Source organism: Myxine glutinosa, chromosome 4 (genome assembly GCF_964187855.1).
Source record: "Myxine glutinosa chromosome 4, kmMyxGlut1.1, whole genome shotgun sequence".
NCBI lineage: Eukaryota > Metazoa > Chordata > Myxini > Myxiniformes > Myxinidae > Myxine > Myxine glutinosa.
The window spans coordinates 95,972,830-95,990,997 of record NC_136264.1 but is presented as its reverse complement, the minus strand read 5'-3'; the positions used below and the strand labels follow the sequence as shown (position 1 = coordinate 95,990,997).

At 47.7% G+C, this 18,168-nt stretch overlaps 1 protein-coding gene across 7 annotated transcripts in view; it reads left to right on the top strand.

Annotated features, from left to right (window-relative positions):
- Positions 1 to 18,168, top strand: part of BEND7 (BEN domain containing 7) — a 187,900-nt gene that overhangs the window by 130,900 nt on the left and 38,832 nt on the right. For 2 of the 7 annotated variants that reach the window (XM_078776191.1, XM_068113022.2), the window contains one exon: positions 9,646 to 10,540. The exons of 4 other annotated variants lie outside the window; for them this stretch is intronic. In XM_078776191.1, the coding sequence (XP_078632317.1) occupies positions 9,646 to 9,827 (182 nt within the window). In that variant the 3' untranslated portion in view covers positions 9,828 to 10,540. Of the gene's footprint in view, positions 1 to 9,645; positions 10,541 to 18,168 lie in introns of those variants that run through there. One more of the 7 variants, XM_068113023.2, reaches the window with a different exon arrangement.

Genomic DNA, 18,168 nt, shown 5'->3' with positions numbered 1-18,168 from the left:
CTTAACGTCACCTAATGTCAATCCTCGCTAGATCCCTACACACCATATCCTAACCCACCCGGGCTAGTTTTCACTGCCATCAACCCCATACTCTATTGCGCATTTGCCCCACATATGGGAAGGATGGTGGTTTTGCCATCCCACCACATCGGGGGTCTCTCACTACCAATTTCGCTCGTCCAAATCCAACAATTCAAAAATTTTCCAATCACTGCCCATCATCTGCCAATCACTACTGCCAATCCTTTGCCAATCATCAAATTTTGTTTTTCTCTAATTTTGGGTCCAAAACACTAACCTCATCACCCAGTCGACTCACTAATACCTCTCGGTGCGCCAATCCCTGTCCAAAGCCCGGCTTCGTAAAGCCAAGCAATGGATGCTGGTTGTTTTGTGCCAGCGGCTGGATGCGTCCGGCATTCGGGGCAGGGACGGGGGCTTACCCGGGCCGAGATCCCACGCACCACCTCGGCGTGGAGCCATCCAATGTCCCGATCTCGACCTGCCGGCACGTCTCAACAAAACGTGGTCGCCATAACGACCCTTCCTATCGGGCTGCCCGCTCCGCCTAGTGGAGCACGGACGCGGCCGTTCAAAGCGAGGCCCAGCACGCACCGAGGGCCCGATTCGGCTAAAAGTCGACCTAACCTCTAACCCGTTTAATGTCGATGCTTCACCTGCATGCTTACACCCCGAAGCCCGTTCCTTGCTCACACATCCAGCCGTGCTCATGCTCCTCGTACCTTTCCTTACACACCCAGGCACACCCATTCCACTCACAGCCTTGGTCACACACCTGACCACCGAACACTTTGGCACACATTCGTTGGTAGCACACCTCACCAACACACCTCTACGCGCCCCCTCTTCTGTCACCTCCTCTGTGACAATCACAGGTGTGCTCTCATTCGCACACCCAACCACGTGCCTCACCACCAACTCCAGCGTGCATTCCCACTCACGCTCTACCATTCCAGGTGTGCATCCTTCCATCCCAGGTGTACATCCTCGCTCACCTGTCACAACTAACTCACGCTCCATGTCACTCTCACTACTTTCACCTCCATTCCTGACAGCGCACTCACCCTTACTCTTGACAGCGCACTCTTTCCTCATGCACCTGTCCGTCACACACCTTTCTCGCGCACACTCTCCCGTTACACCCTCTGTAACACTCACCACAGGTGGACACTCTTCCTTACTTCTGACAGCGCACTCTTTCCCCATGCACCTGTCCGTCACACACCTTCCTCGCGCACACTCTCCCGTCACACCCTCTGTAACACTCACCACAGCACGCTTCCATGTGCTCCCTCGCACACGCGCTACGACCGACTCACTCTCGCCAGCACCCCCACTCCTTGGCACGCACTTTTTCCTCACACACCCCAGAGTCGGACTTTCTTGCACACCTCCTCTTTCGCACACCAGACCTGTCGCACACTTCACCCACGGCCTCTCACGAACACCCGGGTCCATCTCGACCCCCAAGCTTCTTAAATCCCCTGGCGCATCATACGCACGACCATATTGGTCACCACTTACACTGGGTCCTCTTCCTCTTCGCTTCTCCTCCATCACCTGCGAATCCCTCATCCGGTTAATGAGCACATCACGATCCAAACACAGACTTTGGACCAATTCTTTTATCTCCTCTTTTATCTCTTTGTTATCCCCTCTCCGTCGCTTCTTAATTTCGCTCACCCCCTCTTCCACTTCTTTCTGTGTCGCTTTCAACCCTCCTAATACCGCAGTGTTCCTTTGAACCTGCTCCACTAACTCCGTCTGTCCCACCGTCAGCTGCTCCACCTCCTGCGTCAGGTCCTCTATGCCCCCTTGTAACTTTACAGTCCCCTTTCTCACCTCCTTCTCCATGTGCTCCTCACAGTGCCTCACCTCCTCGCGCACTCCTCCGACCTCCTCACTCACTCCTCTTCTGATCTCCTCTCCCATCACTTGCATCTCCTGCCCAGATGCCACCCTCATCTGCTCCATTTCCTCCCTGTGAGCATCCAGTTTGGTTTCTACCCCCATTCTGACCCCCTCTATCTGCTGCTCCATTTGTTTAACTTCCCTTTCCGCTTGGTCCCTCATGTCCCTCAATTTGCCTTCCATACTGTTTTCTAACCCCTCTAACCCATTTTTCACTCCCTCTATCTGATTCTCCTGGGCAGCCATTCTATTTTCTACCCCCGTTAACCCATGTTTCACCTCTTTTATCCCGTTGTCTAACCCCTCACCGGTACCCCTCGCTTCGTCCCTCATTACCCCCAATTGCTCACTCTGAGCCCTCGCTTCGTCCCTCATTACCCCCATTTGCTCACTCTGAGCCTCCATCCGGTTCCCCATTACCCCCATTTGGCCCTCCAATCGCTCACCCAATCGCTCAATTTGGCTCCCCATACTCATCTGTACAGCTGCCTGTAGCTGCGCAATGAGGGCCTGTATGTCAATCGGCTGCATGTTAAAGCCCGTTGATACAGCGGGCTCGGCTACCGCGCGCTCTTGCGAGGCGCCATTTTGAGTGCCTGCTACCCTCGCTGTTTCGCTCTCCTCATGTCCCTCATGTCCCTCAATTTGGTCCTGGACCGACCCTGCTTCACTCTCCGCTACCGGACCCCAGCCGTCTTGATCCGCCATAGCGCGACTTGCAAAATTCGAGTTTCGTAAAACAAATCCAAATTTTTTTTATTTTTTTTCGTTATAATTTCGGCGAGCGCAGTAACCGCGGGACCGCGCTCCGGCTCGATTTTGTCGAGCGCAGTACGTGCTCCGAACCGATTTTCCCTCCCAAAATTTGGGCCTAACTAATTTAGTCCCGGGTCCGAATCTCACTCCTCGACACCAATTGTTACAGACACGACTTTGATGTTAAAGTGGGCCGAGCGGAATGGCCGTCGTGTCCGCACAAATTACCCGACTATACTCGACGTTGACGAAGTCGCGTTACGCTGGCTCAATAAGAAAAAGAAGACACCCGGCTGGGTTATAAAATGACGACACCAGGGATACGGTTCTCAAGACCTCCGGAGGAGATTATATTCGTTACGGAAGGTCAGATTACAGGGACGAGAGGTACAACATAGAAAGACAAGCACTTAGACACAATCTTATATTATTCCCAACAGACGACAGATAAACGGGACAAAGCTGACTCACACGGGGATTGATGGCTAGGAAAGGCAAGGTAGCGATGGCTCCAGGTGCACCTGGGCTCGGGGCAGGATCAACACGGTTCGGTCCAGAGATGCGGGGAGGTCTCGTCGCAGCGCTCAGAGGTGACGTTCTTTCTCAGGCGGGTCTTTCTCAGGCCTCTCCAAACTCAGGCGCATCTGTTTCAGCGCTCGCAGGTCCGTCTTGCTCCAGCTGGGGGCGCATCTCATCTCACGTCCGCTAAGTCGCCGCGTATATCCGGCGGGGAGTGACACGCCCTCGGCTCGCTAGCGCCGCCCCAGATGGAATCGGTCCGCCCTTCTGATTGGGTGCGGGGGGTTACCAGGCTCCGCCCTTGAGGAGGAGCTGACAGCCAGCCCCTCCGTGGTAACCCCGTGGAGCGCGTGGTCAATGGCGCTAATCGAGCCGGTGTGAGGACGCATCCTCCCCCGCGCCGCCGCCATCTCCTCTGTTGTTGTTGTAATTGTTGGGGAAGAAGATGGAAGGAGGTATGGGAAAGGTCCTAAACTCACTACTGATGCCATATAATCACATTCTGGTGCAACGAAGAGTCATAATTAATGGAGACGAGGCCTTAACTGACATAGACTAAGAATAACTAGGAAGATGTCCGAAAGTTGTCTACGTGTGGTGCGGTGGACCTGGGCACGACATTTAATGGGGGAATAAGGGGAAGGTCGGCTCTACTGATTGTTATTTACATGCAATGGGACTAGGGAATGGGGGATTGGGGAAAGTTGGGGAGTATTGGAGAAAATAGGGGAATATTTACAAGCGGATATGGAGGCCAAATTCCATATTCGCAACAATATATTTATATAAATAATAATAATAATAATAATTCATTTATTTTGTATAGCGCTTTTCATGAAGCCCAAAGGCGCTTTGACAGAGTGCAAAACATAATGCATAACAAAACATGAAAACAACAATTGCAAAAAGACAAGAATCAATAGGGAAATATTTAAAGCAAATGGAGGGAGAAGGAGAAGTGATAGTCAGGGGTTAAATGCTGTGGGTTGAATGTTGAATGCAGTGCTGAACAGGTGGGTCTTTAGTGATGTTTTGAATGTGGTGAGTGAGGAGGAGTCTCTGATGGTGTGAGGTAGTGAGTTCCAGAGGGTGGGAGCAGCGATGGAGAAGGCCCTGTCCCCCCAGGATCTGAATTTGGTCCGGATGGGGGGGGGGGGGGGGGTCAGGAGGTTGGTACCAGCAGAGTGGAGGTTGCGGGTGGGAGTGTGTCTGGAGAGGAGGTCAGCCAGGTAGGATGGGGCCAGGTTATGGAGGGCTTTGTAGGCAAATAAATAAATGACATATAAAGGTAGAATGAATGAATGAATGAATGGGTTACGGTTAACAATTTGATTGGGTTGATGTAGGAACATTCTTTAATCATCAAAATTTATGCCATGAGGGATTTTTGACCGAAGTTTATGTATCCAAAAGGACTCACGTTTCAGAATCGTGGTGTGTGATCGATTTGTGATTGATTCAATGGCAGAGATTTTAATGTCATTTATCGAGTGATCCGGTTGATTAAAGTGTATCGTGTAAGGTAGAGATTTGCCCTGACTGGTGTGGAAGTTATTGATTTCTGACCGGGTGTTATTGACGCGTGTGTAGAGTGTATTCTTAGTTTTTCCAACATATTGTTTGTTGCACTTTTGGCAAGTGATTCGGTATATGACCCATGTAGATTTGCAGCTCATATAGGAGGTGATGGGGAATTTTTGTCCAGTGCTAGAACTACAAAATTTGTTTCCTTCTAGTAAATGCTTGTGAATAATACATTTTTTTGCTGTGCATTTATAGAATCCAGGGATCCTAGTTTCTTTGTTGTGGGGCTGTGGGTGCCTTGCTTTTACCAAGAGGTCCCTGAGTGTCCGACCACGTCGAAATGATGTTAGTGGAGGTTGAGGAAATGTGGTGCCGAGTGTTTCTGATTGATGGAGGAGAGGAAGGGCCTTATTCAGAATACTTGGCAATTGGGATGAGGTAGGAGAGTAGGTGGTTACCAGTGGGACACGGTTAGTTGCAGGTTTGGGTTTGTAAGTCAGAAGGTCTGCTCTCGGTATGCGTTTTGCTCGGTTTATTGCTTCTTTCACAGAGTGAGGGTCATAGTTTCTTGCAATGAAGTGTGTTTCTAATTGGCAGAGAGAAGTTTCTTCTGCCATTTTTGTTGAGCAAATGCGTCTTACTCTGAGTGCTTGACTTTATGGTATGCTTGCAATTGTATGTTTAGGATGAGATGAAGAAGGGAGAAGGTAAGAGTGGGTGTCTGTTGGTTTGGTGTATAGTTCTGTTTCGAGTCTGTTATTTTGAAGCGTGAGTGATGTGTCTAGAAAGTGAACTTCGGACTGTGAGCTGTCAAATGTAAACTTGATGGTCGGATGAATCAAATTTAATTCATTTTGGAATTGTGTGAGACTACGGGTAGATTTTGACCAGATGAACTGGATGTCATCAATATAACGTACCCAGCATTTTTCCAGGATGCAGTGATGAGGTTGTGCATTGATCTTGGCCTCTATCATTCCCATGAAGATGTTAGCGTACGATGGCGCAACAGGGGTACCCATAGCGGTACCTTGAGTTTGAATGTAATGTCGTCCATTGAATTGGAAATTATTCAGTTTGAGTGTCAGTTCTAATAGGCGCATAAGGTCTTGAGTAGGTGGTATTGGGACTTGTCGTGTATCTAGTGCTTTGCGGCATGCAGACAGGCCTTCTGAATGTGGAATATTAGTGTAGAGGGATGTAACATCTGCTGTGACTAAAATGGTTTGGGAGTTGAAAGGTGAGTATATTCTGTTCAATCCTTGGATGTGGGTCAGAAAACTGGTGGTGTCCTTGAGGTATGAGGCGAGATTCATCACGAGAGGACGTAAATGACAGTCAACAAATTTTGATATTAGAACAGTTGGACATGTGCAGCCAGATACGGTCGACCTGGATTGTTTACCTTGTGTATTTTAGGAAGAAAATAAAGGTTAGGGCAATGTGGATCTTTCGGAACCAAGCGAGATTTGATGGTTTTATCCACCCGAATAGAATCTACTACCCTTTTAACCTCTTCAAGATGTAAAAGGGTAGGGTCAGATGGGAGCTCTTTGTAAGTATCACTATGTAGTTGACGATTACCTTCTGCAACGTAATCGGTAGTCGACATAATGACAATGGCAGTACCTTTATCTGCTGGCTTTATGACTATCTTTTCATTATTTTGGAGATTGTGAAGTGCTCGTCGCTCTGCCTTTGTAAGATTGTCCTTATGTCTGGAACAATTATATTTTTGTGCCACCTTTTCAATTTCATTGCTCACTTGTTCCATATAGACATGTAGATATGGATTGTCAACACGTGGTGTCCAGGTGCTTTTTGGTTTAGGTAAAGTGAGTTGTGGTGTATTAGTATCGGTGTGTGTGATTGTATGCGTGTTTGTTGGTGTTGTTTGTTGTGTTGTTGATGGTGCTGGGTGTACTTTAACAAAGTGTTCCTTTAATGTCATTCGCCTACAGAAATCTTTTAAATCCTCTTTCAATTGTAATTGGTTTATTTGTGGAGCGATTGGGCAAAATTTTAAACCCTTAGAGAGCAGGTTTATTTCCGCCTCACTGAGGGAATGATTGGAAAGATTGATGATCCCGAGTTTAGGTAGATCTACAAGTTTGGTTGTAGTAGAAGTTCTATTGTTGTTGGTTTGACTATTTTCAACCTCAGCTGTGTTTATTTCCATGGAGGAACGGTTCTGTATGTAATGATGTCTGCGGTTTGTGTATTGTTTTTTACGATAATGTCGATTTTTGTGTTTATGCTTAAGTTGGTCAGAAGTGGTTTGGGAAATGGTTGGAGTGGTTGGGGTGTATATATATATACACACATTAGTGCTGTGCCGATTAGGAATTTTGACTTAACAATGAATGAATGAATGATCGTTTTAAGGCCATTTTCCCCGCTAGAGCGGGGGTTAGCCTTGCGGGCCCCATGACAATCATGGTTCCCTGTTTGAGGCAATGTTTTTATGGCCGGATGCCCTTCCTGACGCCAACCCTTGGTCGCCTCTTCGATGCGCAGGGATACGGTGTACCTATTCTAAATCGGGGTACACACCGGGATCATTAATCCCAGCAAGCTGGTACTCAATTTGCCGACCTCGGAAGGATGACAGGCTGAGTCAACCCCCCTGGCGTTAATTCAGCGATCGACCGGGATTCAAACCCAGGATCCTCGGATCCTAAGCCGGCACCCTAACCGCTAAGCCAACACCAGGGATCGAATTTTGACTTAACAGATTGGAAAAAAAGAAAATCTGCCGATTATGCTGCCGTTTCCGATTATAAAATAATTAAATAATGACGGCACTTTGCAGACTTCACATGAAGCATGTATATCATGCTGGATCGGTGTTATGCCGTGATGGATGTATTGGCGTTATTGAATGGCTGTGAATCGATACATTTTAAATCCCTTCTCTAATCGATTGGTTCATCAAACAGAACAGCAATCTGTCATTTTAAAACAAACAATGAGGTATCGTGTGCCGTAATGTTCATTCCGATGAAGCAGCATTCACATGGAAGGAAGGAAGAATGTGCTCATGCGATCAGTTATTGACGGATATAAAATTAATCGGATATAAAATGAATCATTTCCTGCTGGTCTGGTCGTGTGAAAAGCAACTCTCACACAAAATATAAAAATGCAGGAACAGGGAATCCCCAGGGTTACAAAGGGATTCCATTCCGAAGAATTATGAATTCATTAAATACATCGATCGCTTGTTCACTCAGTGTTATAAATGGTGTTATCAGCGCACAAGTGTACGTACTTACCTGGCGATTTCACAAGGTTAGCGTGAGAAGAACCAAAACAAGGAAAATTCGGCATCCATGGAACTTGCACCACAGGGTAGTGCACCAGCACCGCTCGATATGGAGCTCTTTAAGGTCCCGTTCAAATCATAAATGGAGTTGATGAGAGAATGAGCGGCGAAATGCAAGTGATGGGAACTAGAATGGACCCGATGAGCGGGGAAATCAAATGTGAGATGGGCAATGAAATGGCGGCTGTTCGGGAAGAGATAAGGGGGTGTAGGATCGGTGTCTGGAAAAAGTTGGAGAGCGAGGCCAGATTGGCGGGAGAGATAGAGAATGTAAAGAAGGTGGAAGGAGAGACAGAATACTGTCAGTCCAACTTTAAAATGTGAAAAAATGAATTTAACAGTTACTTAACTTTAATGCACACCTGGAACGTATGACGTCAAGACGTACTCTGCCAGGAATGTACAGTACGAGCGACAGCGTTTTTCTTTAACTCGCGCCTGTTTCTTAAGCAACAGATTGCTTTACATGAATCGGGTGCAATCTTTAAAGGTATGTTGTTTCTCATTATGAGTTTGGAAGCAAAACAAATTCGATAACACGCGATTTCCGAGCCGTTCGCCGAATTAACGTTTTACAAACTACCGAGCCAAATGTTTCTCCCCATCACACGATGATTGCAAGCTGTTTATGAATAATAAAGTTAATGCACATCTTCTTGAAATGTCTACAATGCAAAATTGTTTTTTTAAATTTGTTTGTTGAAATTCGCTTTAAACAAGGGTGAAAGCTACTCAATGTTTTTGGGTTGTATAGAGTGCAGTACAACTGTAGTCGGTCATCAGGACTCCACACTGTATCCAATCTGCCGATACAGATTACCAAAAAATTGCCGATATCTGCCTGTTCCGATTGCCAGTTCAGATATCGGCCCAGCACTAATATACATTTGTACTTACATATACACGTTGTGGCCAAAAATATTGGCACCCTTGCACTTTTTTCAAATCACTCACAATGTTCTCCAAATATCAGTTGAAATTGACAAAATTATTTGGTCTGCACAATTCTTTATTTCACTGTTAATATTACAGAACCTTTGTTTTTGATTCAGAACATAATATATCCTTTAAAATCAGAAAATAAAAAGAAATGGCTATGCCAAAATTATTGACACCCCAGACTTAATATTTGGCAGCACACACAGCCTTTGGACAAAATAACTGCAGTCAAGCGCTTCCTATAGCCATGAATGAGCTTCCTAAACCTCTCTACTGGCAGTTTGGGCCCACTGTTGTACAAATTGCTCCAGTTCTCCCAGATTTGAAGGGTGCTTTCTCCCAACTGCTGTTTTCAGATCTCCCCACAGTTTCGCAGGATGTCCCACCAGCTGCGTAAATAAGTCAACCCCACATAGAATGAAAACGCTTCATTAAATCTATGATTGCACATTGTTTGTGGGGGATGTTATCGGATGATGCCATATTGAGCCTAGCTTCTAATTTCAGAGCCCCTCCTTGCAGCTACCCACATTGCCTGCATTCCTACATATACCGACTGTGTCTTGGGTATCAATCATTGTTCTCGTCCCGTTGCTTTGACGTGCGTTTTTGATTCTCGCTCTGCTAATCATTCAATCATGGCTCCCAAGCGCAAGACCAGTGCCGGAGATGCGCCGACTACCAAGAGGCAGAAGAAAATGATGAGCCTGGCCCAGAAATTGGAGCAGCTGGACCGTCTTTTGAGTGGAGAGAGTGCGGCCTCTGTGGGCAGGCGTTACGGTGTCAACGAAGCCACCGTTTGCTACATCCGAAACAAGAAAGCGATTCGTGAGCGTTTCAGCGGGCACTGCATTGAGTACCAAGGTGGTCTCCTATGTCAAGAATGTCCACATGGAAAGGATGGAGAAGACTCTCCGCATATGGATTGCGGACAACACGCAGACGAGTATGGCTTTGAGTGGACCTCTCATTCACGCAGATGCAAAAGTGGACTTCATGCTGAAACCCATGATGCTGAACCGTTCCCTAAACCTGCTCACCGAGGACGGGTTTGAGGCCATTACAAAGGTTTTCGAGGAGGAGCAGGCCATTGCAAAGGATTCCGAGGAGGAGGAGGCGGCAGTCAGTGATGAGGAAGAGGTGCCGAGGTCCAACCTCAGTCCAGTTCCTGGGTGAGGTGCTGCAGGACATGCGTGCGATTGTCGACAGGTTGCAAGATGCTGACCCAGTCATGGAGAGGTACCTCAAGTTCAAGAGCGGCCTGGATGTGCTTCTCCCGTACAAAGAGCTACATCAAAACCTGCAGCAATCGGCAAGGCAGCTCTCCATTACACACTTCGTCCGCCCTGCTCCCTCCACATCAAGACCATCAGCACCCATTCCTGCCTCTCCTACCACTCCCTTGGTGCACGATTTTGCAGCACCACCATTTGGGTCACCCTCATAGTTCGAGGAATTCATGGGATTTTAATTAATCACCATCACCATCATCATCATCATTTGAAAAGTTGCGTGTATTTGTAAAATAAAAATTTCAAACGGTACAAGATGTTTTTTTTGTTTGTTTTTTTGTTTCACATATACAGTATGTATGTGTGTATATATATATATGTGTATGTATATATATATATATATATATATATATATACAGTGGAACCTCGACTTACGAGTGCCCCAACTTACGAGTTTTTCGAGATACGAGCCGTCACTCTGGCAGTTTATTGCTTTGAGATGCGAGCCGAGATCCGAGTTACGAGCTTTCGCCACCCGGTCACGTGGTTATCTTGCCGTTCAAGTACAGTATCTCTGTCGTATAGCGCTAATGATATATAACGCCGCCGATAATGATATGATAATTTATGATAATCTATGCAGCACGACGTGGTCCTCACGTCACACAAGGCGCCTTTGCCGGCGCAAAACGGCTCTCTCAGGGTCAAACTCGGTATCGTTTTGAGCGCACGGTTCAGACCTTCAAGAAAAAGTTTATTTTGTAAAAATCGAGCCACGCGTTCAAAAGATATGACCGGTTTTGTTCGCCGGCACGTCGGCGCTCGAATCGAATCGAGTTAAAACGAACACTGCCGTTGTCGGGTCCGTCTGAGACAACCACCGGGCCTAGAACGCTGGGACCGGTCTCGTTGGATAGGCCTGGATCAGATCTCGAAACGCTGGAAGCTGCACCTCTCTGTGATAATCTTGTGGACCATGACAAGAGATCGTGCGACACGTGGTTATCATGCCGTGCAAGTACAGTATCTCTGCCGTCACCTTGTTCAGAGTGCCGGCGATAGCTCGCCTTCTCTTTGTGGAAAACACGGTGAGATCCTTAACATCCAACAACTAATGGGACGCAAACGGGGCGCCCAGTTTAGCGGTACACACATTGATGAATCACCCTGCCTGTGATTCACCCATGACAGGTTATAGCTGGGTCGGGATTCAAACCCAGGCTGGACAGTTTAGACTTTAGAGTCAAGTGTGCGTACCTCCAGTCCAGGCCATCCTGCCAACTTGTATGCTGCATACAGGTGAAATATAAAGCGCGAGATATTTTTATATATACTGTATATTAAAAAAAAAAATTGGTGTGGTTTTTGGCGGGCTGGAACGGATTAATAGCATTTCAATGCATTTCAATGGGGAAATTTGATTTGAGATACGAGCAATTTGAGTTACGAGCTCGGTCACGGAACGGATTAAACTCGTAAGTCAAGGTTCCACTGTATATATATATATATATATATATATATATATATAAAATATATATATATATATATATATATATATATATAAAAAAATATATATATATATATATAAAATATATATATATATATATATATATAAAATATATATATATATAAAATATATATATATAAAAATATGTGTGTGTGTGTGTGTGTGTGTGTGTGTGTGTGTATGTGTGTGTGTGTGTGTGTGTGTGTGTGTGTGTGTGTGTGTGTGTGTGTGTGTGTGTGTGTGTGTGTGTGTGTGTGTGTGTGTGTGTGTGTGTGTGTGTGTGTATTGTCGCACAACTCCGGTTAACACTAGAGTCGCGGATAGCCTAAGCGGTCTTATTCGGAGGCAACTACCCAAACACGGATTGTACTTTATGTCGCACGGGAGGAAGAAGAAAAATGGAGGCTGTGGCAAAAGCTTACCTTCAGCGCACCGACGTAGCTCCGGTCCTGTAAGGGGATTAACTCAAGCGGGCACAGGTGTAACGGGGAATTGAAAATAATACAAGGGTTTATTACAAATAAAAGCAAGGACAGGAAAATACGCGCCGATAATAAAATAAGGTAACTAAATTGGGATCCCACACACCGACTTCAGAAACAAGACGAGGAATGGAATTAATAAAAGAAACGTTCGTCGTGTAATTGGGAAAGGTAATGTAGTGTGCAGTCTTATCTGTCTGTAGTCTTGCGTGTAACACGGCCCCGCTCGCATGCCACCAGGCCTCGCTCCAAGCTCCGATTCTCTCGCTGCCCACGAGATCCGTGCAACAAGCACCACACGTCCAACGCAGGCCCACGAGCTCCACACAATGTCGACCCTCAACTCGAGTTCGAACACAGAACGATGAAGAACGGCAAAGGGGGGAAGAGAGCGCGAGTCCACTGCACGCCAAGTGCCGCTTCGAGCCAAATTCAAGCCAACGAAGCAACTCTCACAATTCTCTCCCTGTCCGAACTCCACTGCTGGCCAACTCCTCACTCTCTCGAACCAACTCTACTCACTCTCAAGACTCACTCGGCACAAGACCCACTGCCAGACTCCACAATCGCGTTCGGCCCTCGCTGATCTCTGCTTGCCAACTCACTCACTCTCCAAAAGTCCTGCCGCCCCCCGTATCACTCCGCGGCGGTGACGTCAGCCCTAGCGCGCCGCCCAATCAGTGGCCTCCACCGAATCACAGGCCTGTGGTGTGGTCATAGCACGTGGCACTCGATGTGGATAGGCCTGTCGGAGGTGTAAATGGCGGCGGCCATGCGGTGGTGTCCTGGCCTGGTTTCCTTCCTAAGTCATGTCAGGGGAGGGCGTTATTTAGTGTTGTACTAAAGGTCCTACCTACGTGTCTAAGTGGTGTGCAGTGCCAAAAGAGACAAAGGTTTGGCTGACCAGGTGTGGACACACAGGGGTTTATTCTTAATCCCTAAACTACTTATCACTCGAACCTCATGGTAGATTCACAAGTATGCATCTTAACCCGACAAACGCCTACACATACTAACTTAAAGGTACATAGTGGGTTCGAGCTATCGCGACATCTCGAAGCATGTTACCTACTCAGATCTAGCTGCTCTACATATCACTACCACATCGACATAATACAGCCCCCCCCCCCACACCCCCCCCCCCCCCCCGGAACCGTAGCTCCTGCAACGTTCACTGCAGGCGCTACCATCCCAGTCTTAACGCTTACTGTCACACACTTAATTAACCTATGAAATAAATCAGGAGGGCTGTGGGAAGTGAGCCGGACTACTTACCTACACTTCCTTAACATTCTAAACCCCTTAACAATCATGCATTCATGTATTTACATTTTCTTCTTTGTTCCCGCAGAGGGAGGAAACAAACAACACTCAAAAATCTACCTTAACCACAAACCTTAGCCTTGTTCAAAAATTCAAAACTTCCAAAACTCTATAACATTTGTACATACCCCGGTCTACAGACCGCGTCCCCCGGTGGATGCCACAAGACACAACCTTACCTGCGGGGCCATCCCCAATGCGCCCCTAAATTTCCGCGGGCCCTGTTCAGATGTTACAGGTGAGTGACATGGCTCGGTGGATTTCGCCCACATTCATGCAACACAAACCCCTTATCCACACATACTCATTCCGTCAATCATCAAGGCATTTCAAAAGTCAACAAGCACTTATTTCACCCCCCTGCAGGACCATGGCATTGATGTCATATCCATGTGTGCATTCCTCAACTAGGCAGCGGGGAGGTACCGCACAAAAAGATGGTGGGGGCGCTTCAGGCTGTGGTGCCCGCAGTACCGAGAACCCCCCCCCCTTTACCGCAGTACCCCCCCCTTTACCTCTTGGCCCCGTGACAGTCCAACAGCCCCTTTCCGCCGTTACCTCACCGGTGAGGGTACCCACACACCAGGCTCCATTGCCTCCTGCTGCCGCGCAGCTACACGGGTCACCGGGTATCTCCGTTACCCCACTGCGCCCAACCAGACCCTATACCGACGAGCTCCAATTCCAGATACCACTGGCTGCCAGGGGTAATTGCCGCAGAGGGGGGCCGCAGGCATCGCTCCTCAGAGCTTGATCCGTACCTGCGGACACACACACCTTCCCCACCCACAAGATCCCAAAACACATTTCCTCCCCCGCTGCCATTCAATTCTCAACACAACTCAGCACAATTAAGAGAAGATGGTACCAAAAGGTGTTACAAAAAGTTGCCATGGCCTGCTACATGTGAAATCCCTTTCACACTTCAAATCATTACATTTCCATTTTCAACACAATAAACACCACTCATCCTCAGTTTCCACTCTCACGACCACATCAAAACACATAACCACAACACTAACACAAACGCCACCCACAAGACTCTGTGTGGCCCCCATTCCCATCCCCCTCACCGGCCATGTCATCACTCTCACCCGCCTCCCAACTCCAAATTACATGTCCCCAAAATTTCCATAAGCAACTCCTGAAGCCTGGGACAGTAACTATCAAGGCCTTACCTCTACCTTGATGTACAGGTAACTTCTGGTTGGTCAAGTCCAAAGTGCCATCCACCCACAAAATCCCAAAATTTATCCTTTGGGCCAATCAAATTTCTCCAAATTTCTCTTTTGTCCCCACTACACTGGCAGGTATGTGGATCCGCATCCAACGGTGATCATCACGACACAACTACCAGTGGCCACGACAGCTCTGCTCCTCTACTAGTCAGGTTCACTATGTTAACAAATATAATTTCGTTCAACATTTTGTGAGATTAGCAAACCTGTACATTTTTGGAATCATCGGAGCATGGAGAATCCGAAAATCAATGTTGGTATTTGCACAGACACCTGCATGGCCGCCATTTTGGATTTTCAAAATGGCCGCCATAAAATACATATTTTGCGCTATCTCGGCTTCTAGTCAACCTAGAAACTTAATTAAATATGCTAATCCTATGTTTTCTGGGTCAAGGAATCCAATAAAGGCCTCAAAATAGTGCTCAGGATTATAGAAAAGCAGCAAACAAAGGTAATTGAAAACCATTGTCTTTATATTTGTGATATAACTGTATTACATAATACATGATATTGCAAGCCCTTTGAAGTTATAGGTATGGGTTTATAAAGCAAGAAAGCAGCCTTGTTAGTATCAGATCGAACTATAAGTCCTATACACAGGATCTACTAGGTCTACACCATTCAGGAATATGCTTTTACAGATCTTCATCACTGTCCTGAGGGTCATTTTCGCAAAGGTGTCTATGCAAATGTAAACATTAATTTTTGGATTCCTCATGCTCTGAGTATTCCAGAAATGTATAGTTTTGCTAATCTACCAAAATTTTGAACGAAAAAACATAGTGAACCTGACTATACCGTGCAAGGGTCATCGGGACAAGGTGAGCGGTCAAAACGCCAACATGGCCCATGAGTGTCCATAAGGGTGCGACTCACCATCCATCCTTCAGCCCCCCTGCGAGGAACACGGCTGCACCAGCCCCAGCTGGCCAATGTGGTGAGCACCTGCTGCCACAACACACACTACCGCACACACAACCTCGGCCCTGGGGGAGACGGTCGCAGTGCGTGGCATTTCCCTCACGTCACCTACGCCGCCTTCTTGTCCCCCAGTCCACAGAACCGCAGCCCCCCAGTGCTCACCCACACTTGACCACACCAAGGTCCAGTCGACAGCCATGCTCCACCAGGAGACCCACCCAGAAGACATGGTCCACACCCTCGGACACCCATAGCACCACGTTGACCCTCAGACCACCCAACTACATCCCCATGACCCCGCGTCCCAAATATCAGCACAGTCGCCCCCATAACCAGTTGAAGGCTGTGGCTTGCTACCCTATCAATTTTATCACAGCCTCCAACACTTTGGTCTACACACCTGGATCAATAATGGTGTCACAAAACGGTGTCCACCATTTCTCTTCACAAAATTCACCCTTAAATTTGCATCTAACCCACAGATTACCCATGCCAAACATTTTTCACATTTTACTAACTCACCAAAGAAAGATGCTTTGCCATACACATGCCAGCCGAGCATGGCCCATATGCTCGGCATGTTACCCATCTCCCGATTCACATCCCCATGGCTCTCTTCCCAAACCGAGAGTCCATAAATCATAACGGAGCATCTGTGGAAGGTCACTCTCGGTCTCGCACCATCACGTTCCACAGATGCCCCAATGGTTGTCCGGCAGGCTATCTCCATCCCTGTCCATGCGGATTGACCCGTGTCCATAGCACAGCATGTCAGGTCACCACATGCTGGCTGTCCCAGAGTCTCAGGAGGAGGGTGTCAGGCCGCCTGCCCGGGCGGTCACTACATCAGGCCCAAATTGGCCGTCCGCAGTGCCACCACCAAAGCGCGACCCACAACACCTCCCCCTAGTGGTCCTCAATATTTGCCATCCCAGGCTTGAGAAACCACCTCAGACCCCCCTGGAGGTCTTAACCCCCACCAGGGTCCGGTTGACCCTGCTGGCTCGAGCCACACGCCCAGACGGCGCCCCGCTGGACAAGGGACGCCACACTCCACCAGACCCCCCATGGGGCCCAGGTCGTACCATGCCACCCATGGCTGGACCCCACGTCCAAATCTCGCCAGCACAGCCCCCTAGCTGGCTGGCATCCCCAAATTTTGAAAGGGGCAACTTTTCCCCGAGGCCATCCCCAATGACCTCTCCATGTCCAAATCCCGCAGCCCGGGGACCAACTCCAACCAAGGCTGCTCCAAATCAAACTCCCATTTAAATCTTATTTTAGATTTCCTTCGACAAATTTTCATTCCCACTGCCAAACCACAGCTGCAGGTGACGACTCCCTTGGGTTGTTCCGCTGCTCCCTGCAGCTGGTCCAAATTCCCTACGGGGACCAAATCTCCAGAGGCTCGATCTCACGATCCTCCAATGTCCGAATCCAGCCCGGAGCCAACACACTCCCCCAACTGGTCATTCAATTTCAGAGCCTCCGTTGCCAAATCAGTGAGCACGGTGAGGGTCCCCTTGGTCATTCCAACCTCCTCCTCGGACCGACTCACCTCCTCACCCAACCTCCTTTGGGCCTGGTCAACCTCGTCCTCCATGGGACTGTCCCAGATCCCCAGCTGCTGAATCACATCATGCTCATCATCACCATCATTACACCAAACTATTTCTGGCCCCGACAGGTTTTCATCAATAAATACCCTGTCCGGCTCCACCACACGGACCCCCAATAACTCTACCCCCTGTTGCTCTGCACCACCGCCCTGGTGCTGCACCACTTCAAATTCATCCCCTGGTTGGGTGTTGTGACATCCACACAGTCCCGATACACAACCAGGCCAGCAGGCATACACACTACCGGTCAAAAGCTTTAGAACACCTCAATTTTTCCAGTTTTTGTTGAAATTTACGCAGTTTAATGTCTCAATGTACTCTGAAATTAAGCATAGAACAAATAAACAATTGGAGATAAAAAAGAAATCATAGAATCATTTTGTTTAACAAAATTTAATTTAAATTTTTGAATCGGCAAAGAAGCCACCTTTTGCAGATATAACCGCCGAACACACTCGTGGCATCCTTTCGACAACCAACAGACAACCAACAGGCATTTTAAGGCCATTTTCCCTGCAAAAGCGGGGGTTAGCCTTGCGGGTTCCCATGACGATCTTCTCCATTTTGCCCTATTTTCTGCATCTCCCCTTGTTAACCCCCTTGCCCGCATTTCTTCTTCGACCATCTTTAGCCAAGTCTTTCTCGGTCTTCCCCGTGCTCTACTTCCTTCTACATTCATTTCCATCACTCTTCTCAACCAGTCACTTTCATCCTTCCTCAACATATGACCAAACCATCTCAACCTGTTTCTCTTCACAGCATCCATCACAGGCTCTATTCCCATCATCTTTCGCAATTCATCATTTGTCTTCCTCTCTCTCAACGATACTCCGCACATCCACGGAACC